Source organism: Schistocerca nitens, chromosome 9 (genome assembly GCF_023898315.1).
Source record: "Schistocerca nitens isolate TAMUIC-IGC-003100 chromosome 9, iqSchNite1.1, whole genome shotgun sequence".
NCBI lineage: Eukaryota > Metazoa > Arthropoda > Insecta > Orthoptera > Acrididae > Schistocerca > Schistocerca nitens.
Window position 1 is genome coordinate 248,520,852 of NC_064622.1, and position 18,753 is coordinate 248,539,604.

The window sequence follows — 18,753 nt, forward strand, 5'->3', positions numbered from 1 at the left end:
TAATACATTTATCGCACTGTGAGACAAGGCGGTCAATGACTTCACAGAAAAATGTTTGCGGCTTCTTGCGGAATTATGATTATACCCAGGTGTCCGAAGCAAATTAACGTTCACAAAAGTCTTGCTTCAGGGTCAAAAAATACGGAAATCACATGAAGAGAATCGGAACTGTACGGAGAATGTGTAAGGGCTTCCCGGCGAATCCTTGGTAAGATGTGGTTCGCTCTCCCTACCTTTTGTATCCCGCCTGGAAGGCGGCGCAAGGGTCTGCTCCTGAAAACTGAAAGGTTGGCCGAATGTAGGAAGTGAGTAGGAGCAGGAAAAGGTAAGACTGTACTGCGTTTCAACTTGTAGATGTTTACTATAGGTAAAAAACAAGTTAATACATGGTTACATAACTTTGCAATGAGGTGTGAAGTCTTAGACTCGTCGTAAGTAGTACATAGTCTCAATAGCAAGCGAAGTGTCCCGGCCGTCTGCTCTTGATTAAATGGGCTGAATCTGCAGTGGCGCTCGTAGACCTCAACAGCGCCTGCTAGAGGGCGCTGTTGTCGGTGTCTGTTGTAGTGCCAACTTAACTTGCGCTTAGGCCGTGTCATCGTTGCTATCGATACCACGCTACCCTTGACCGTCAGAAGAGAAGAAAGAACAGCGAATCCCCTGCTGTGCCGTCACGTCTCGAGGTGAGGAAAAGCGTGCGAGCCAGGCGACCCGCAGCGCAGCTCTTATCTGTGTCCGGCGCAGGAAGGAACGCGGGGTCCCCGTCGGAGCGTACAGATTGCGGTGCGTGCCAGGCGCGTTCCGTACCGGCGGCTGTACCTGGCCGCTGCTCGCTACCGCACAGGAAGGAAGGCGCCGCTTTCTCCGGCGCACTCTCCCGGAGGCTGGCGTCTGCCGCCGCTATATAGGGACGCACGCCTCCCAAAGACACACACTTTACCGCAGACAGAGCTTCACAGGGGTCCCGGGAACACAGCACCAGCACACTACTTTCAAGGTGAGTCGCAGACGATCTGTTAGTCATTGTAGGTAACAAGGCTGCGAGAAAAATGTGTACTTCTTAGCTTGCTAGGTGTTCGCTTGCTCTAAATTCACAGCATTCAGATCGTGCTCAAAACCCTTTAGGCCTCTTCTTCTTAACGTCTGTCCGAACTACTACGGGGTCCGCCATCCTCAATATTTGGCAAATTTATGTAGCCAAATGTCGTTTTGCGGCCGCAGTCGTCATTTACCTTACGCGTGTTTTAGATGAACGACCTTCTGGTCAAAAAGACTACTCGATGTCCGTGCACATTTCGCCCCACGTGTAAATCTTAAGCCAACCACGTCGCGTATGTGTCTGTGAGGACACTGATCCATGAACCGTTGCAGAGTGTGAAGTTCTAATTTCGAACTGTGCTGCACACTGTGCAAGCGCAGAAAGAAGTGGCTGTGGGGGCGTCTGCTGACGTCTGGAGTTAACCTATTCTGGCCGAGCTCACTCCTGTTATGCAGGGGTCCCACGAGGAATGGCCAGTATTCAGGGGTATGACAGGAACGATCATTCGAAGCACAAAAAAAGTCTAATAAGCATGGTCTCCAAAGCGCAAATTTTAAGAGCTATACACACTTTTTCAGTAGTAGAGTTGTGTTTCACAGTAGCAAAGATGAACAAATGCTCGTAGCTCTTAAGGTATGCACTGCAGAGCCCATGTTTACTGGACTTTTTTTCTTGTTTTTGTCCATACTACCACCTCTCAAAACGTGGAAAGCAAAGAGCTTGCAGTAGAAGACATTTCTTTCGCGGTATCTAAGGTGAAGAAACGCTCGTAGCCCTTAAGGTATGCATTTTAGAGCCGACGTTTACTAATCTTTTTTGCTTCGAATGATCATTCCTGTCATACCCTGAATACTGCAGTTTCTCGTGAGACACCCTACAGAAATGAATTTGTGCATTCGTTTCTTCTTAATCTTTATTGTGTTGATTCCTCTGTTTTCGTGAAACATTGAAAAGATTCTACGAGGTCTTGGTTCTATGTTCAACAAGAAAGACAAAAAACCGGGAAATAAAAAGGTATTTACGTTTTTCAAAGAAAAAAGGCCTCACTATGCCCAAATAGAAACGCAGATACATGAACCTGCTTTAATGACAATTATTTAAGAGCGAAAAATTCGAAATTATTTGGCGAGAAAAACAATTTTCGACAACATTCGGCAAGTATCAAGAAAACAGGACAGAAAGCATAATGTAAAAACGTGCCATTTACTGCGTTCTAAATATTGTTTGTTGTGTTCGCGAGTATACATTTTCTCGAGCAAAGAATTGCATTTATTCTCAACTTTTGGGCAACTCTTACCCTATTCTTTCACATCTCAGGAGTGTAGAGAATTTACCACACGGACTTTGACAAGAACTTCCACTATGAATTTCGATTGGACATTACTGAACTCTATTGCCGGCCGGAGTGGCCTTGCGGTTCTAGGCGCTACAGTCTGGAACCGGGCGACCGCTACGGTCGCAGGTTCGAATCCTGCCTCGGACATGGATGTGTGTGATGTCCTTAGGTTAGTTAGGTTTAATTAGTTCCAAGTTCTAGGGGACTGATGACCTTAGAAGTTCAGTCGCATAGTGTTCAGGGCCATTTTGAACTGAACTCTATTATCATTGCTTATACCTACCTTTTTTACTATATTTCAATATTTCCTTAAAAGAGATAGTCCGTCATAACACGACCCTCACCGTTCAGTTGCTAAACTGCACAGCAGAAAGCTCTCAAAACGCAATGAATTTGGGGACTGACGAGGGTGATCACACCACACAAACGAGACTCAGTACAGAAATGAAACACCAGGGGCGCTGCAGTAAGTAGGCTGACTTGTCTCGAGCACTCAAGTGAGACAACAAATTCGATCGTCTAAAGTGGGTCTTATAAAGGGGGTTTTCCGGGGGATGTAGTGTGAGCCACCTGTCAACAACTGTATAACCTTTTTCTGTGTGTACGTATTTTAACAGTTTGTGTACGGTATTTTCTGAGGCGGAAACTGCGGACCAGCTCACTATTTGTCTACACCAGTGACAAGACGCCTAAAACCAGACTGACCGTGTTCAAATGTTCAAATGTGTGTGTATTCCTAAGGGACAAAATTGCTGAAGTCATCTATTCCTAGACATACACACTACTGAAACTAATTTATCCTAAGAACAACCACACACACCCATGCCTGAGGGAGGACTTGAATCTCCGGGGGGGGGGGGGGGGGGGTGGGGGGGGGGGCGACTGACGATGTTCGGTGCACCAACTACGGGTGTTAATCCGTCGTAAGGATTCTATACAGCTCTGATTTGTCTTCCTGTCTCACAAGAGAGGGCGCTGCGCTTTACACTGTATGAGCTTCTCTTCGTAACACTTCGTAGACTACTCCATGTCTAAAACGGTAGAGGACAAATTTGTTTCCATATAACTGCGCATTCATTCCAGGACTGTGTTCTTTCTGTACCTCCTACACTTCCTATTCAATTTCAATGTATTCTAAAATTATTTAAGATGCTTTATGTTCATGTATAACAACGTTGTTGGAGTACGCACTAGTGTCTGCCAGATATAAGTGGGCCGCTGCCTTCATAAGCGAAGAATTCTTCATACCACGACTCCTTGCATACCCAATCATACATTGAGCTCCCAGTCCTGAGCAAGTGTTCAATTCGTTCTCTTCATCGTCATTTCTGATATTTCGTGCCTACCTTCAACAAAGTGTTCGGTCAACATTGCCAACTTGCATCACACTCTTCACACTCCCTTTTCTTTTTTTCCCCTTGCTAACGGTTTTATTATCTGATTTCGCCTTTTAGAGTTCCTTCTGCTAAGGTTTCAAATTTTGCGTCCTGCTGCTCCCGTTTTTTTCTTTCTTTTTCTTCTAAACACTTTTTTTTAATGAGAAACGTATATAGTTTGTGACTTTCGGATAGGTCTTCCGCTCTTTTGAACTTTCCCTTCTTTACCTTGATGCGAGGAAGGAGAAACAATTGCGTGAACTCGTACAATAGGTCTCGCGGTATTCGAAATCTTCTTTTACGAAAGACTCGACTGTATTCGGTTCATCCATTTGTCTCTTTGGTCGGAAGATTCAGATTCAGTTTATTCGCCCGCTCATCAGATTCTGCTGGAACACCATTCGGATTTTTCGCAGTTGCATACGCTTGGCCTCTTGGGTAGTTTTTAGACAATCGCACATCGATGCCAGCAAGATTCAGAGAAAGAGATCCGACGTATTATTTTGTTGCAATGTAAGTGTATTTTATCCTGATAGTCAGCTAAAAACATTGTTTCGACAATTCATTCAAAGGAACTGTGGTTTTTGGTTCAAAAACTTACAAAGAATATAAAAATATATTTTACTTTGTGTCTTCCAAACGAAATGAGGAGGACGCTCACTTCACGGCTTCTCCTTCTCGTTGGAGACACACTAAAACATCACATTCGAACCCCATTGGCAATATTACCAACCGTATGAAATTACCCTCTGCACTCTTATCAGCCAGCGAACTATTACGCTCTTTTACCCTCCGTGTTTGATGCAGACAGACCACACTTTGCAGTGCACTCTCTATTAACTTATTGTCATGAGAATCTGTGAGGATCAAACACGATATTAATTATAGTGAGCTGCTAGTTTCTTGTGTCGGTGGCAGAAGTAAATAAATGCAGTCTGCTTTTTCCCTTCTTGTTCTTTCTTAACATTATTCCCACGGTTATAGCCCACATTTTAATATGACTTTCTAGATAACTAGTAGTAAATCCTGTACTCTATAGTGATCTCTTGCGTCAATGTTTGCATGGCTGCCACGGGTAAAATACAAGTGGAAATGTCTTCCTTCGACCTATTCTAAAGTATCTAGCACGCTTATATCTGGTGATCAGCACTGCATTGTGTGGAGGTAGAGTCAGGTTAAAATAGTTGGAGCTATTGATATACTGAAGACAAGTAGAAAACGGAGCACTAAGAATAATCTACTCTACACACGTTGCTGTATTTGGTAAAATACTGCCGCGTATGCCATAATATACAATAAGTAGCTATAACATTCATAGTTATCCTCCCAGGTACATATATACATTCATTTGGCAACTTATTTTAATGTCGACCACTGATAAGTGCTTGTGCAGGGTCGTGTTGTGATTATGATAATGATGACAAAAAAGTGAAATCTGTAGTCATTGTCTGATCGTTTAGAGTACCACCAGTGAGGCCGCCAATGTTGACATCATCGGCATTGTCACATACTGTATATCCACAAGGCACAAAGAAGTTTTAGATTGAATGCAGAGTGTTAGGTGCACTCTCTGGTGATTAACAAACAGTTCTGCGCCATGTCTCCTGTCCATACAAATAGTGATGATTAAACCTTCTTGCATCAATAGTATTAAAACCAGTTATCTCATATCTCATTAGCAGCATCAGTTACAGACACTGTACGCTAATTTATTGTTACATTACTTTTAAAGCCAAATGATATTCCTGTCGCACGTCTCTAAACTGAAACAAGTGGTTAAGTCTGCAGTTGCAGTACTTGTTAATCTCTGTTCATTATTCTTTTTCCTTTTTCCACTATTTGTGTGCAGTTGGAGGCGGAGATTTAGAATTAATACGATACTCGTTCAGACGGCTGCTAGAAACTACCTATAAACAACATTCACCACGGCCAGCATAAAGGCGTGGTCCTATTTGAGCAGGTAGATATTGGCGTTCTTCCGACCTTTGAAACTGAGCCGGTTGGTGGTAGAGACATCTAAAATATACCGTGGATTCAGAACAACTCGGAATGTGTAACAGTAACATTTCCAGAGGTGAAAGAAGTGGTAGGTGACTGATAAATATTCTAGGATTGTCCAGTGATCAAAAAAATTGTTCAAATGGCTCTGAGCACTATGGGACTTAACATCTATGGTCATCAGTCGCCTAGAACTTAGAACTACTTAAACCTAACTAACCTAAGGACATCACACAACACCCAGTCATCACGAGGCAGAGAAAATCCCTGACCCCGCCGGGAATGGAACCCGGGAACCCGGGCGCGGGAAGCGAGAGCGCTACCGCACGACCACGAGCTGCGGACTCCAGGGATCGAACTGCTGACTTTTGTATGCAGATTCTGTCACTTAACCTCTAAGCCAACGAGCCATACCTGACCAATACCCATAACCACTGTACACCAAACAGATTCCATGTGGTTCTGCTCGCCTCCACGACTCTTAACTTAGTGACTTGTTCCTTCCGCTGTACGAGCACATTTGAACATACTTTGTTGTAAGTTATTGGATTAAAAAGTAGGTCGATAAATACACTCTGTGTACGGGTATTGAAAAAAGTGTATATTATGGAGAACAAAGCGTGAGAACTTGCATTTATTTACGATATTCACTAGTTCACATTGTCCGAATTCAAGTCCTTCATACCTTGTTGTTGACAGGCGTTAAATGACGTCCGCTCTCTACCTATACATGTGATTTACTGCCTTCGAAACAGTTATCTACCAACAGCAAATATATTTACCATGTTTATTGGTCACTGCACAGTGAATAATTGTTACTTGATGTTCAAGTGCAGCCAAAGGACTTACAATTGCAAGTTAAAATGCAAACGGAGTTAGCACAAAGAAGATTATTTCAAGCGACGTAGCATCTGCGGAGTATAAGGGTAATTCCGTTCTCTTCCGGCAGACTGTATTTCTCTAACTCATAATTAATAAAATATTCCGAGCTGTTATTACGTGGTCGAAGGGATTTAGGGATTTCACTTTAGAACCCAACGTTTCGTCCCCATCTGCGGAGGACATTTTCAAGGGGGATCGTAGCTTAGTTGGAACTCCGATTCACACCCCTGCAGTAGCGAGCCAGGGTGTGAGTCGGACGTTCAACTAAGCTACGATCCCCCCTTGAAAATGTCCTCCGCAGATGGGGACGAAACGTTGGGCTCTAAAGTGAAATCCCTTCGACCATGGCATAATATCCCGGAATATTTTATTAACTGTGACAATTCCAGCCGTGAAAGTTTACATTTTACAGTATCTCTAACTGTAATTTACTCATATAGCCAACTTTCCTGTTCGTTGTTAACTGCCTGTCGCTGATGAGGCCTTTCTTCCTCTTCTTCATCTTTTGCATATCCGTTAATGGATGCTGAGGACAACACGATGCATATTTATTCTACGGACGACAGCATGTACGAGTATTAGTTGATCTGCGATTGATAATCCTGGCCACCGCTTTGTGATATACAAGCAAGCTATTTTTCTTCGTCTTCTTCTCCTCTTTCCTCAACCTTCCCTCCTGTTACCAAATGTAGAGGCATATAGTTGGTTTTCCACAAGATAGTCTCTAGATATATAATTTTTGTTGTTTTAAACGTTGTTTGTGTATTCTTCCCAACATTTCTGAGTATGTTTCTCTTCTCTGGCTGTCCTAAATATTTTAAGCATTTTCCCGTAAATCCATATTTCCTCGCCGTTATCATATTTAACGTCCATCTTTCAGAATCGTATAAAAATACGGCATCATAAAAATCGAAATAGAACCCTAAGCTTTAGGTGAAGTCCGTAAGTGTGAGAATAAGTGTGAGAATTTTCGTAATTTTAATGAATGCGTAACGGGTGACATTTTATCTCCGTATTGACCTCCAGTCTGAATGGTGACGGTGATAATTAACACCAGCCCAGAATAAATATAATGAAAAGTCGCATTGTATGATATAACTATGTACCAAATGAACGTGACAATATGTGTATGCCGACAGATGACGTGGCTGATTTTCGCTGCACTGTGCCTGTTTGGAAGCCATTCTGTTACGTCTGGAGCCCCATTCCCGGGACACGAAGGCGGCTACAGTGGCGAGGAAATCGGCTACGGCGGACTCGAGAATCTCCAGCAAGAGGGGCACCAGAGTCATCACCAGGAGTACGACTACTACGTGAGTACGACAACTTGAGCGACATCTGATTCCAACTGAGATGACGTACAGCAGGAACAATGGAGGACAGACACTATACGTTTCATAGAAATCGAAATACTCTCATTATATATAACTGAGTCACAGATGGATTATTGACGAGTTGGTGCAATGGTAAGACGCTGGATTTATATATTCGGGAGGAAGGCGATTCACATCCCCTTCCAGGAATCCAGATTTCCATTCCATTTCAAACGGCACAGTCTACTTTCTTTCCCATCGACGTCAATCCTAGCTTGTGCTCCGAACCTAATAACCTTCCCGTTGACGGGATGGTAAACGCTAGTCTTTCTTCAATTTCATGTACCACTTTGTAGCTCATAAGAGCCATGTCTTTCGCACACAACTAAAGTATCTATCTATTCATTCATTTTCATTATACTCTTCTGAGCAGTCCACATTTATATGCCTTTTACAAACTATGAATTATACTACAGTGTTTTGGAATGTATGTGGCCAAGTATCTATTCATTCACTCACTCATTCATTCATTTTCATAATACTCTTCTGAGCAGTCCACATTTACGTGCTTTTTACAATCCAAGAGTTATGCGACAGTATTTTGGAATGTATGTGGCTGTTCATTCTTCATCTTAACGGACAGATATAAAGGGTTCCATAAATAGAGCAAGTGAAATTATTACCTTTCATTTTATCCAGCTGGTGTCCCACAGCTCGTATTTGAAGAACGCCATATTTCAACCATCTCGTGTGACTCATAAATAATTCTGGTTTCGATCTTTAGATCATGTTCACGAGTCTTAAAACCATTCATAACGTATTACAACTGTGACATCAGATAACATAGAAGCTATCTTAGACGACTACTGGCAATCGGAAAATATAGGGTGTCCCAGGAGAAACGGGCAATATTCAGGGACATGTCAGGAAAGATCATTTGAAGCAAATAAATTCATATAGACGTGTGCCCTATCTCAAATGATTTTCGAGATAGAACATTTTTAATGGACATTGTTATTTATTTTCTGTGTTATTCATTACATTGTCAGGTTTACACATGTACACAACAGTTAATAAACATCACAACATGCCTTGTACACAGCAACAATTGAAAAATACGTATTCTTGACACATTGTGCGACACTGATTTCATAAAATCGCCGTCTCCTGGTAGTTGGACTACGCTGTTCTTGCACACATTGTTGAACTATACAGTCTGAAGAAAAATTTGAGGTCGGAAGAATACCTGTTTCCCACAAGCTGCTGAAAACCCCAGTACATCTCGGAAAGGGCTGACGGTATTCTTCCATAGCAGCAGGAGCACTTCCAGATCACAGCCGTAAACAAACGCCATGTCTGCATATTCTTCATTAGTGCTGACCTGCGGTATTTTAACCACCAAGTGTACATACACAGTTGTGCATTTTCATCTACATCTACATTATTACTCTGCAATTCACAATTTTGTGCTGGCCAGAGGGTTCATCGAACCATCCTCTATCGTTCAAGTTTCGAACGGCGCCAGGTAAGAACGAGCACTTAGATCTTTCAGTGCGAGCTCTGATTTCTCTTATTTTATCATAATGATCATTTCTGTCTATGTAACTGAGGCGATACACCATAGCACGCTATCTGAGAGCTTGTGAGGAACGGTGTCGAAATCTAGAAAAAGGAATCAAACCGACGTTTGTTTCTGATACACTCTCAATGCCTGGCACTATTTTACTCACAACACAAAGTTGACGACTGTGCCCTCAACGGGATAGTTTAATGGCAGACATTCCGAGCAAATAATCTGAAAGCAATTAGGTAGGTTGCGCTGGAACAAAACAACAAAAAGGTTGGGTGTGCAAGACACAAACGAACGCTCCCCTAGCCCAAAAACAAATCTATATTAAATGTGCGCTATCTCGGAAACCATTCAGAATAAGGTATATGTCCATATGAAGTTATTTACGTCGAATGAGTGTTCCTGTCATATCGCTGAATATTGATCATCCCTCCTGGGGCATCCCGTGTATTGTCTATTCAACAGTAAAATATTGTAACACAATCTTGAATTACATTTAAAGTCCGGTTCCACTATTTCGAGTGGAGGCACTCCATACCAAAACGTGGAGCCTGACTGTAATATGTAGATGAAGAATGTGTAAAAATGTCTTATTATTCATACGAAAAGGTGGAACCAGACCTAAATCACACCTCCTGACTGCAACCAGCATCACGATGATATTGCAATTGGCTTGCCTTGGTTGTTACCGGAAACACGCAGTGACGTTACTACAGTTAACAAGTACAGTGGTGGCTCAGGAAAACGCATGGCATCGTGAATTACTTCAAGAGAGTTGAGCATGTGCTGTCAAGTGTTTCAGCGTGTCCTCATGAAATCTCACGATAAAAACTAGGGATAAGCTGACCGTAGCGCCATCACTCCCAGGTGTAATAATATCATGGTCAACTAACACGTTAACCTCAAAGTTAAGTCGTTTATAAACGAGTAAAGTTCCGCATTCATGTAGACTGGGTTGTGGGTAAGGGAGAACTTACAGCGTTTGCAAGAATTAATTCCGAAACTTATTGAAAAAAATTGTACTATTTTTTCTAATTCACCAACATTTCCGACTGTGAGGCGACTTGCTGATTCACAAACAGCCAGCACTGCAGCGCTGAATCCATTCAACGAACTGTACGAGGCCTGTCTAAAAAGTATCCGACCTTTTCCCAGAAAAAATATTTCGAGTACCTGACGGGTTTGGAACCCTAATCCCCCTCAAAGCAGGCCCCTTGTGCTTGCACACACTTAGCCCACCAATCCCTCCACTGCCAGAAACACCTCTGGAAGTCTTCTTTTGGAATGTTGCTCAGCTACGTCGTCGAGTTACGCATTTTCTCCACTCTCAAAATGGGGTCCTTTCAGTGGCGCCTTCAATTTTGGAAACAATCAGAAGTCGCAAGGAGCCATGTCTGGAGAGTAGGGAGGTTGGCGAACGGCCGTAATTCCATGTTTGGCCAAGAAATTTTGGATCAAGTGGGACAACGCCCGTTGCCGTGGTGCAGTTGCCACTATTTCGTCGTCCACATGTCTGGTCTTTTGCGCCGAACTGCGTCACGGAGTCGCCGGAGAACACTGCTTGTTCTTCTGGTGCGCATTCGTGATGCACAATTACAGGGACATCAAAGAAGGCAGTGAGCATCACGTTGATTTTGCTTCACATCTGCCGCGCTTTCTTCGGCCTTGGAGACCAGGGATGCTTCCATTCCGACGACTGTCTTTTTATTTCTGGGTCGTGCCTCTACACCCCAGTTATCACGGTGTTCAGAAACCCAGGATCAGTGTTTGTGGTGTCCAGAAGGACCTGTGCATCATCACAAAGGAGGTCTTTTAGTTCCGGCGACAACAACTTGGGCAGGAATTTCGCAGCCACTCGGTGCATGTTCAAATCATCACGCAAAACTGCATGTGCAGAATTTACTCACTCCAACCTCTTGGGTAATCTCCAGCACGATCAAACGGCGATCTCCCATCACCAGATTTTGCACCCTCTCAACAATAGCTGCACTCCGAGCAGTTTGGGGCCTGCCAGAGCGCTGGTCACTCTCCGCTGATGTGCGGCCATTTTTGTATCGGTTGAAACACTCCTTAATTTGTGGTACACGCATTGCATCTTCTCCAAACACCTGCTGAATCTTAGGAATTGTTTCGCTTTGATAATCACCAATCTTTTGACAAAATTTGATGCAGTATCTTTGCTCAACATGTTCAGTCATCTTGAGAGAATCGGTAATCAGACAAACACATTGAGTACCACCTCACTCAGTGACTGACAGGCAGCGACTGACGAGCTGGAAGGCGGGGATAGAATTCACGGTTACGCTGTAAAGGTCATTTCCTTTACTATGTACTGAGGCACCATGCTATCGTCCCTATTTTGCGCGGGAAAATCAAAAGGCGGATACTTGTTAGACAAAACTCGTATGTTTTCAATATTGCTTATTAAGACGTCTTAACAGCAAAAAGTTTATTCTCAAAAACTCTGAAGACTGGTTACAGGGGTTGGTCTGTAATTAAAGACGGTGGATAGCCATTCCAGCAGCCGATTTAAAGAGACAAATCATGCAACGCATGTTCTATGAATAAATTCTGTTTGAAAACACCGTCACATTAAGGATCTCTCGAAAACGCGTCAGTATTGTTACAAATTGTTGTAACAAAATAAGGAAAAACGTCGTGTTGATGATTAAAGATGGACTTTTTGAAGACATACTTGTTTGGCACAGAAGTATCCTAAACAAACTAGCTCGTGAATTATACTTTGTACTTCACATATGTCTGACACTGAATTACCTTTTAATTCTAGTGCAAATCTACCACTCTTCTCTACGCTTTCTATTCTGAGTTGTAGTTCATTTTAGCAGATGATCAACTTGTTTTGAACATTTACTCGCATTTATGTGTTTCATGCTCAAGTTGTTATTATTCACAATGACAACTCACGCCTGAGAGAGCACTCTTATATGTATATAATATTAAATTAATAAGAGACTCATAGAATCTTTCAGAAAAGCGAACGTGAAAAAAAAAAAAACAGCTGGACGCAAACCTGCTAGTTTTCACTGCAATATTTTCGTAAGTGCACGATTTTAACTACTACATCACGATGACCTGGAGATAACGGTATTTTAGACTATATACTGTGACTTAAATCTCGTAAAAGCTTTAACTGCTGATATGTCATTATATGACGTTTAACTATACAGATCGTGTAGTGAACGATGTGTCTTTATAAATCATCCAAGTGCCGTTGCCTTGAAACGGCATACATCCATAGCACGCGAGCTAAGATACGAAATCCAATATGGCGAGCGCCGAGCACCCCACAACTAACACCAGAGAAGCTCGATAGCAGTTCCTGCTGTATTCGGTGCCACGTGTGACGTCCAAATGACCTGCACACGGGAACTCTTGTGAAATAGTGATGCCCCCACTTACTCTCATCTAATACTTTCCCCTGTTTGGGTAAGTGTGTGGGGCAGTTTATAGCGTTACGGCTTTTACTCCACTGTGTACTTGTGTGTACGGTTAATTCTGTAGTTTTTGGGTGTCTGGGTGATGTGATGATTGTTCTGTGTTCGTCTGGTACTTGCCTGAGGTTGGCGAGATGATTGGTATAATGGGGGAGGGAGGAGGATTAGGAATTGGATATAGGGATTTTCTCTTCGACTTAGTCGTCGAAGATCGTCATTGGGCGTTTGTGCTTATCGCAGGACATGTCATACCGACCTAGGGAGTGGATGAGGACGTTTCCTGATCTGGAAGAGCTTTCATAGAAGGCCTTGCCAGATCTTGGAAACGCTCTTTCAGGGGCGGGATTTCAGCAGCGGCGTGCAGACCATCGGTGGGGAATCCGAGGTGTAGATGCAGTGCCCTCCTGAGGGCGCGGTTATGCAACCTCTGGAGTTTTTCCAGGTTCTGCTTCGCCGCATATACCCAGACAGTGCATGCATACTCCATCACTGAGTGTTGCCCACTTTCCACGCTATCTCTGCTTTCAAGAAAATTTTTTATTGCAAACGTACATTGTTGGTCATTCAATTGATCCATTTTGCCAGAATTCTCAAAAACTTAGAAAAAGTAATGTACAGGCAGCTTCTCAACCATCTGACATCAAATAACATATTATCAAGAACACAGTTTGGATTTCTGAAGGGTTCTCATATCGAGAAGGCTATTTACATCTACAGTGAAAAAAATGGTTCAAATGGCTCTGAGCTCTATGGGACTCAACTGCTGTGGTCATAAGCCCCTAGAACTTAGAACTACTTAAACCTAACTAAGGACAGCACACAACACCCAGCCATCACGAGGCAGAGAAAATCCCTGACCCCGCCGGGAATCGAACCCGGGAACCCGGGCGTGGGAAGCGAGAACGCTACCGCACGACCACGAGATGCGGGCATCTACAGTGAAAATGTACTTCATTAAATAACAAATTACAAGCAGTAGGTATTTTCTGTGCTTTGTCAAAGGCATTTGGTTGTGTGAACCATAACATCCTTTTAAATAAATTAGAATTCTATGGTGTCATGAGCAGTGCTGCAAAATGGTTCAAATCATACTTCGCTAACAGGAAACAAAGGGTGTCAGTACAAGGGACTAGTGAACTAAGTCATCAGTCATCATCAGAATGGGAAGAAATTACATGTGGAGCCCCACAAGGATCCATCTTAGGGCCATTGCTTTTTCTTGTGTACATTAATGATGTCTCATCAGTTACACTGCCAGAAGCAGAGTTCGTTTTGTTTGCAGATGACACAAGTATTGCAATAAATAGTATGTCGAGTGTAGTTCTAGAAAGATCTGCTAATGATATTTTCATGGATATTAATAAATGGTTTAAAGCCAACTCACTGACATTAAACGTCGAAAAGACTCACTATATACAATTCAGAACCTGTAAGAGGTTTCCACCCAGAATATACATAAAGTATGAAGAAGAGCAGATAGAAGAGGTTGACAGTCTCAAATTCCTGGGATTACAACTTGATAATAAATTCAGTTGGTAGGAGCACACCACAGAACTGCAGAAACACCTTAACAAATCTGTATTTGCAATTCGAGTGTTAGCAGACATAGGCGACATAAAAATGAAAAAGCTAGCATACTTTGCCTACTTTCATTCCATAATGTCACATGGTATAATCTTTTGGGGTAACTCTCCAAGTCAAACAAAAATTTTCAGAGTCCAAAAACGTGTAATACGTATTATTTGTGGAGTAAATTCACGGACGTCCTGTAGAAACCTCTTCAAAGAACTGGGTATACTAACTACTGCCTCTCAGTATATTTACTCCTTAATGAAATTTGTCCTAAATAATATATCTCTTTTTCCAACAAACAGCTCAGTTTATATATACAACACCAGGAACAAAAATGATCTGCACAAGGATGTAAAAGCACTTATTTTAGTTCAAAAATGGGTCCACTACTCAGGAACACTCATCTTCAATAATTTGCCAGGAAACATAAAAAAATTTTGTTACAAATAAAGATCAGTTTAAAAGGAGCCTGAAAGACTTACTAGTGGCCAACTTCTTCTACTCCATTGACGAATTTTTTAATAGAAACAAATGATGTATTGTATATATTCATACTATTATTATTGTTATTTCAGCTTTTAAAAAAAATTGACATGTTCCACATCCACGAGGATCTCCTCAGCACGGATCTATGGAACGAAAATCTAATCTAACTTCTAATGTACTAAATGGCGACACTGTTCATACCTCAAGGCCCCTATTCTGCAGTACTGCCAACTGTACGTAGCTGCCACTATGTAATTCAAAAGTTCGCGTTTTTCTGTGTCACCGTGTCGCCTGGTGGGCTGATTTGTTATCAATATTAGTGGAGTTTCTACCTACCACACGATTCATCATCATGCCGAGTGCTGCCTGATTGAGTCTCACGTGCTCCTTCTGCCCGCAGGCGTACCCCAAGTACTCGTACAAGTACGGCGTCAACGACCTGCACACGGGCGACATCAAGTCGGCGCACGAGGAGCGCGACGGGGACAAGGTGCACGGTCACTACACGCTGGTGGAGCCGGACGGCGCCATCCGCACCGTCGACTACACCGCCGACAAGCACTCCGGCTTCAACGCGGTCGTGCGCCGCACCGAGCCCCTGCACCACGACAAGCACCACCAGCTGCTCGACCACCACCACGTCTAGCGCGGGCCCACTGGGGTCGAGAGCCACCTGAGGGCAGCTGCAGTGCTCTGCCAGTCCTGCTACTTGCGACAGAGATCTGACTACGTCCCTAGTCATCCAGATGGTGAAGGTGTTGATGCACTTGTCTTTCTTTCACTTGGAAATGAAAAAAAGTATGCTGCTCCCGGCAGACATCTTCTGCAGTTTTTCGTACTGGTCGAATACTGCACCTACAGAGATGTGCAACAACTACAGAGATTTACGCACGACACAGGTTGTTTCCCTGGGCTGAATTGATTACCGGTTTCCATTGCAAACAGTGTCTATAGATACAGATTTTGTTGTACATTTTTTCAGCCAACGTGTTAATGTTCTTGACATACAGAATATGTTATGTAAATATTGTTCTAATATCTTTTTCAAATTTTGTAGAATGCGACATGAAATAAAATTATTCGTTGACTGAAATAGCCAGTGTTACATTGTCTTTATAGCTGTGTCAAACATCCTCACAGCAATTATCATAGCCCATGGATGAGCGGGAGACCCAACCTGTGGCTTCACCCATCAAATTGGAAACGCTTTTCTTTCCCTCCCGCAGTATGACTCCTTTCTAAATGTGGGAGCTGCGTCCCGCATATATCTGTTGATTGTAGGTGACTTTAATAGGCGTATGAACTATGCTACCATGTTTTCGTTGTATGATGATGAGAGAGGGAAGAGAGCGAAACCTGGTGCCTGCGCATAGCCTACGATGAAGTAGCACCAAGGTGGTCGTCAGGCTAAACGTTCTCATCCGACGGAATGATCGCGATCAACGGAATCACAAGCCCTCACTCCATGAGACACTTCTGAGAGATTGAGAATGTGACACAGAATATTGGAACAAACTCTGGTGACCTCTCCTCTCCTCCCGTTCTTCTGCCATCAGGATGCGAACCTAGTGTCCTCCGGCTCGAGCGTTATCATGTGTGAGCGATCTCGGTTAGGAAGGCATCCCCATAGCAACGACTTTTGCATAACGAGAAAATAAAACATAAACACCAAGTCCTGCGTGTGTGTCTGTGTGCGCGTGGTCTCTCTCTCTCTGTGGCTGTGTGTGTGTGTGTGTGTGTGTGTGTGTGTGAAAAAGGAGAGAGAGAAAGAGAGACACAGAGAGAGAGAGAGAGAGACGAAGAGGGGTGGGCGGAACAGAGAGGAGTACTAGAAATGAACTCATCAAGCGTAGCCGCCATTGTATCGAGTGGAGAAATATTGGCGTTCTACGCTGCTTCTTATGCCTTTATTAGTGGAAGAGGGCTACTATGAAATAAACAAAAAATGCGTGGCCTCAGTTTCGACACATGCCTCTGTTGCCGCTCCGGGTAGCCGCGCGCAGTCTGGGCGCCTTGCCACGGTTCACGCTGCTCCCCCCCCCCCCGCCCCCCCCCCCCCGCCCCCGCCGCGCAACACACACACACACACGTCTTCGGAGGTGTGGTGAGTGTGTTGTCCTTAGAAGAAGTCAGTTTAAGTTAGACTAAGTAGTGTGTAAGCATAGACACCGATGACCTCAGCACTTTGGTCCCGTACGAACTTACCACAAATTTACAATTTTTCACTCTGTTGTTACAGTTTTATACATGTTCAAGCATGTTATTTTAGTTCAATTAGGGATGCAGCAGTAAAGAATAAATCAACTAGCAAACATCTTACGAGGAAAGATAATAAAGATAGAGTCATGGGTCGGAGAAATCATGAATGTGACGTTCATCCGCCTGTTTGGAACTGATTTTCTTCTCCAGTGGACAACGCTAGTTTTCTCCTAGAATGTAAGAATTGTGACTTACGTGTACCTTTCAAGGGTAGGTGACTGTGACAGATGTTTATATAACGTAGAGTCGCCGTCGCACGTTCGAATCCTGCCTCGGGCATGCATGTGTGTTATGTCCTTAGTTAGGTTTAAGTAGTTCTAAGTCTAGGGGACTGATGACCTCAGATTTTAAGTCCCATAGTGCTTAGAGCCATCTAAAACATTTAACGTAGTGTCATATTTGTGTTGTATTTGTAGCTGACTGGGAGTCCTGCGCAATAGTTTGCAAAGATGTCTGAGTGGGAAGTTTTGGAGTTCGGCTAAGTTTTGGAGTTCGGCTATTCCCAGTAGTTAATTTATTTAGCTCGCAATAGCCGTAACTGAATTTTGTAGCTCCCTGGCTCTTCCTCTTCACAGTAACACGTTAACAACAGGAATTTGTACTTTTAAAATGTGTCTGTTGGAATGAGGAACTTCCAGGCACGTTGTCACTCTCCTGTGAAGTTCCTAAAAACTTTGAGCTGACTAATTCCCATAGAAAACCAGGTGTGTGATGCTTTATACCAGACAGAAGGGAAATGGAAGAACTCAGTTAATTGTGGGCAGTATGTTACAAAACGTAATTAAAATGTTTAAGCCTACTGGCAAATGCAGATGACACAGTATTCTTAGGAGAAATGAACAAGAAATTAATTCATTCACCTAAATATTCTACAAAAGCTTACTTAGAATATGATTAGAAATTTCCAGTGAAACAAAGCACTTCATGGCAAAGTAAAGCAGCTAATTCCTTTAAAATGAGACAGACAAAATCGAAATACTAACTCAGTTTACATATTTCGGGATCTTGCAAAATACAGAAAACAGTGTCAAAGAGGAAATTAACAGCAGAATACAGAAAGTGAATAGGTGTTATTTCGGTTTACTGAAGGTATTAAAAAATAAACTTATTTCAAGAGATTCGAAGATTCACACAGCGTAAAATTCTTATCAAGCCTGTTCTGACATTAGGTTGTAAAACATTAGCAGAATCAGAATAAACAAATTTAAAAATCTTTGAAAGGAAGATTTTGAGGAAGATATTTGACGCTACTCAAGAGAAGAACACAACGGTGTCTGGTATATCAACAAGCAAAGAAGTAGAGGGTGTTTGTAAATTAGTTACACGAAAGTAAACCTCTATATAAAAATGGTAATACCGTAGAAAAATGTGTGATACAGCACTGAATACAACGTATATTCAACTTATTTTTTTATAAGTGTTGAACGTGTCTACCTTTTGTAACATGACAACCGTCCGATCTGTAAT

The 18,753-nt window shown here is 42.7% G+C and overlaps 1 protein-coding gene across 1 annotated transcript; it reads left to right on the top strand.

Annotated features, from left to right (window-relative positions):
* The first annotated feature begins 799 nt into the window (after positions 1–799).
* On the top strand, positions 800–16,075 carry LOC126203362 (cuticle protein 19-like). Its single transcript, XM_049937659.1, has 3 exons — positions 800–997; positions 7,771–7,944; positions 15,428–16,075. Exons 2-3 carry the CDS (start codon positions 7,771–7,773, stop codon positions 15,671–15,673), a joined length of 420 nt encoding a protein of 139 aa, XP_049793616.1. The 5' UTR covers positions 800–997; the 3' UTR covers positions 15,674–16,075.
* The last annotated feature ends 2,678 nt before the right edge of the window (positions 16,076–18,753 follow it).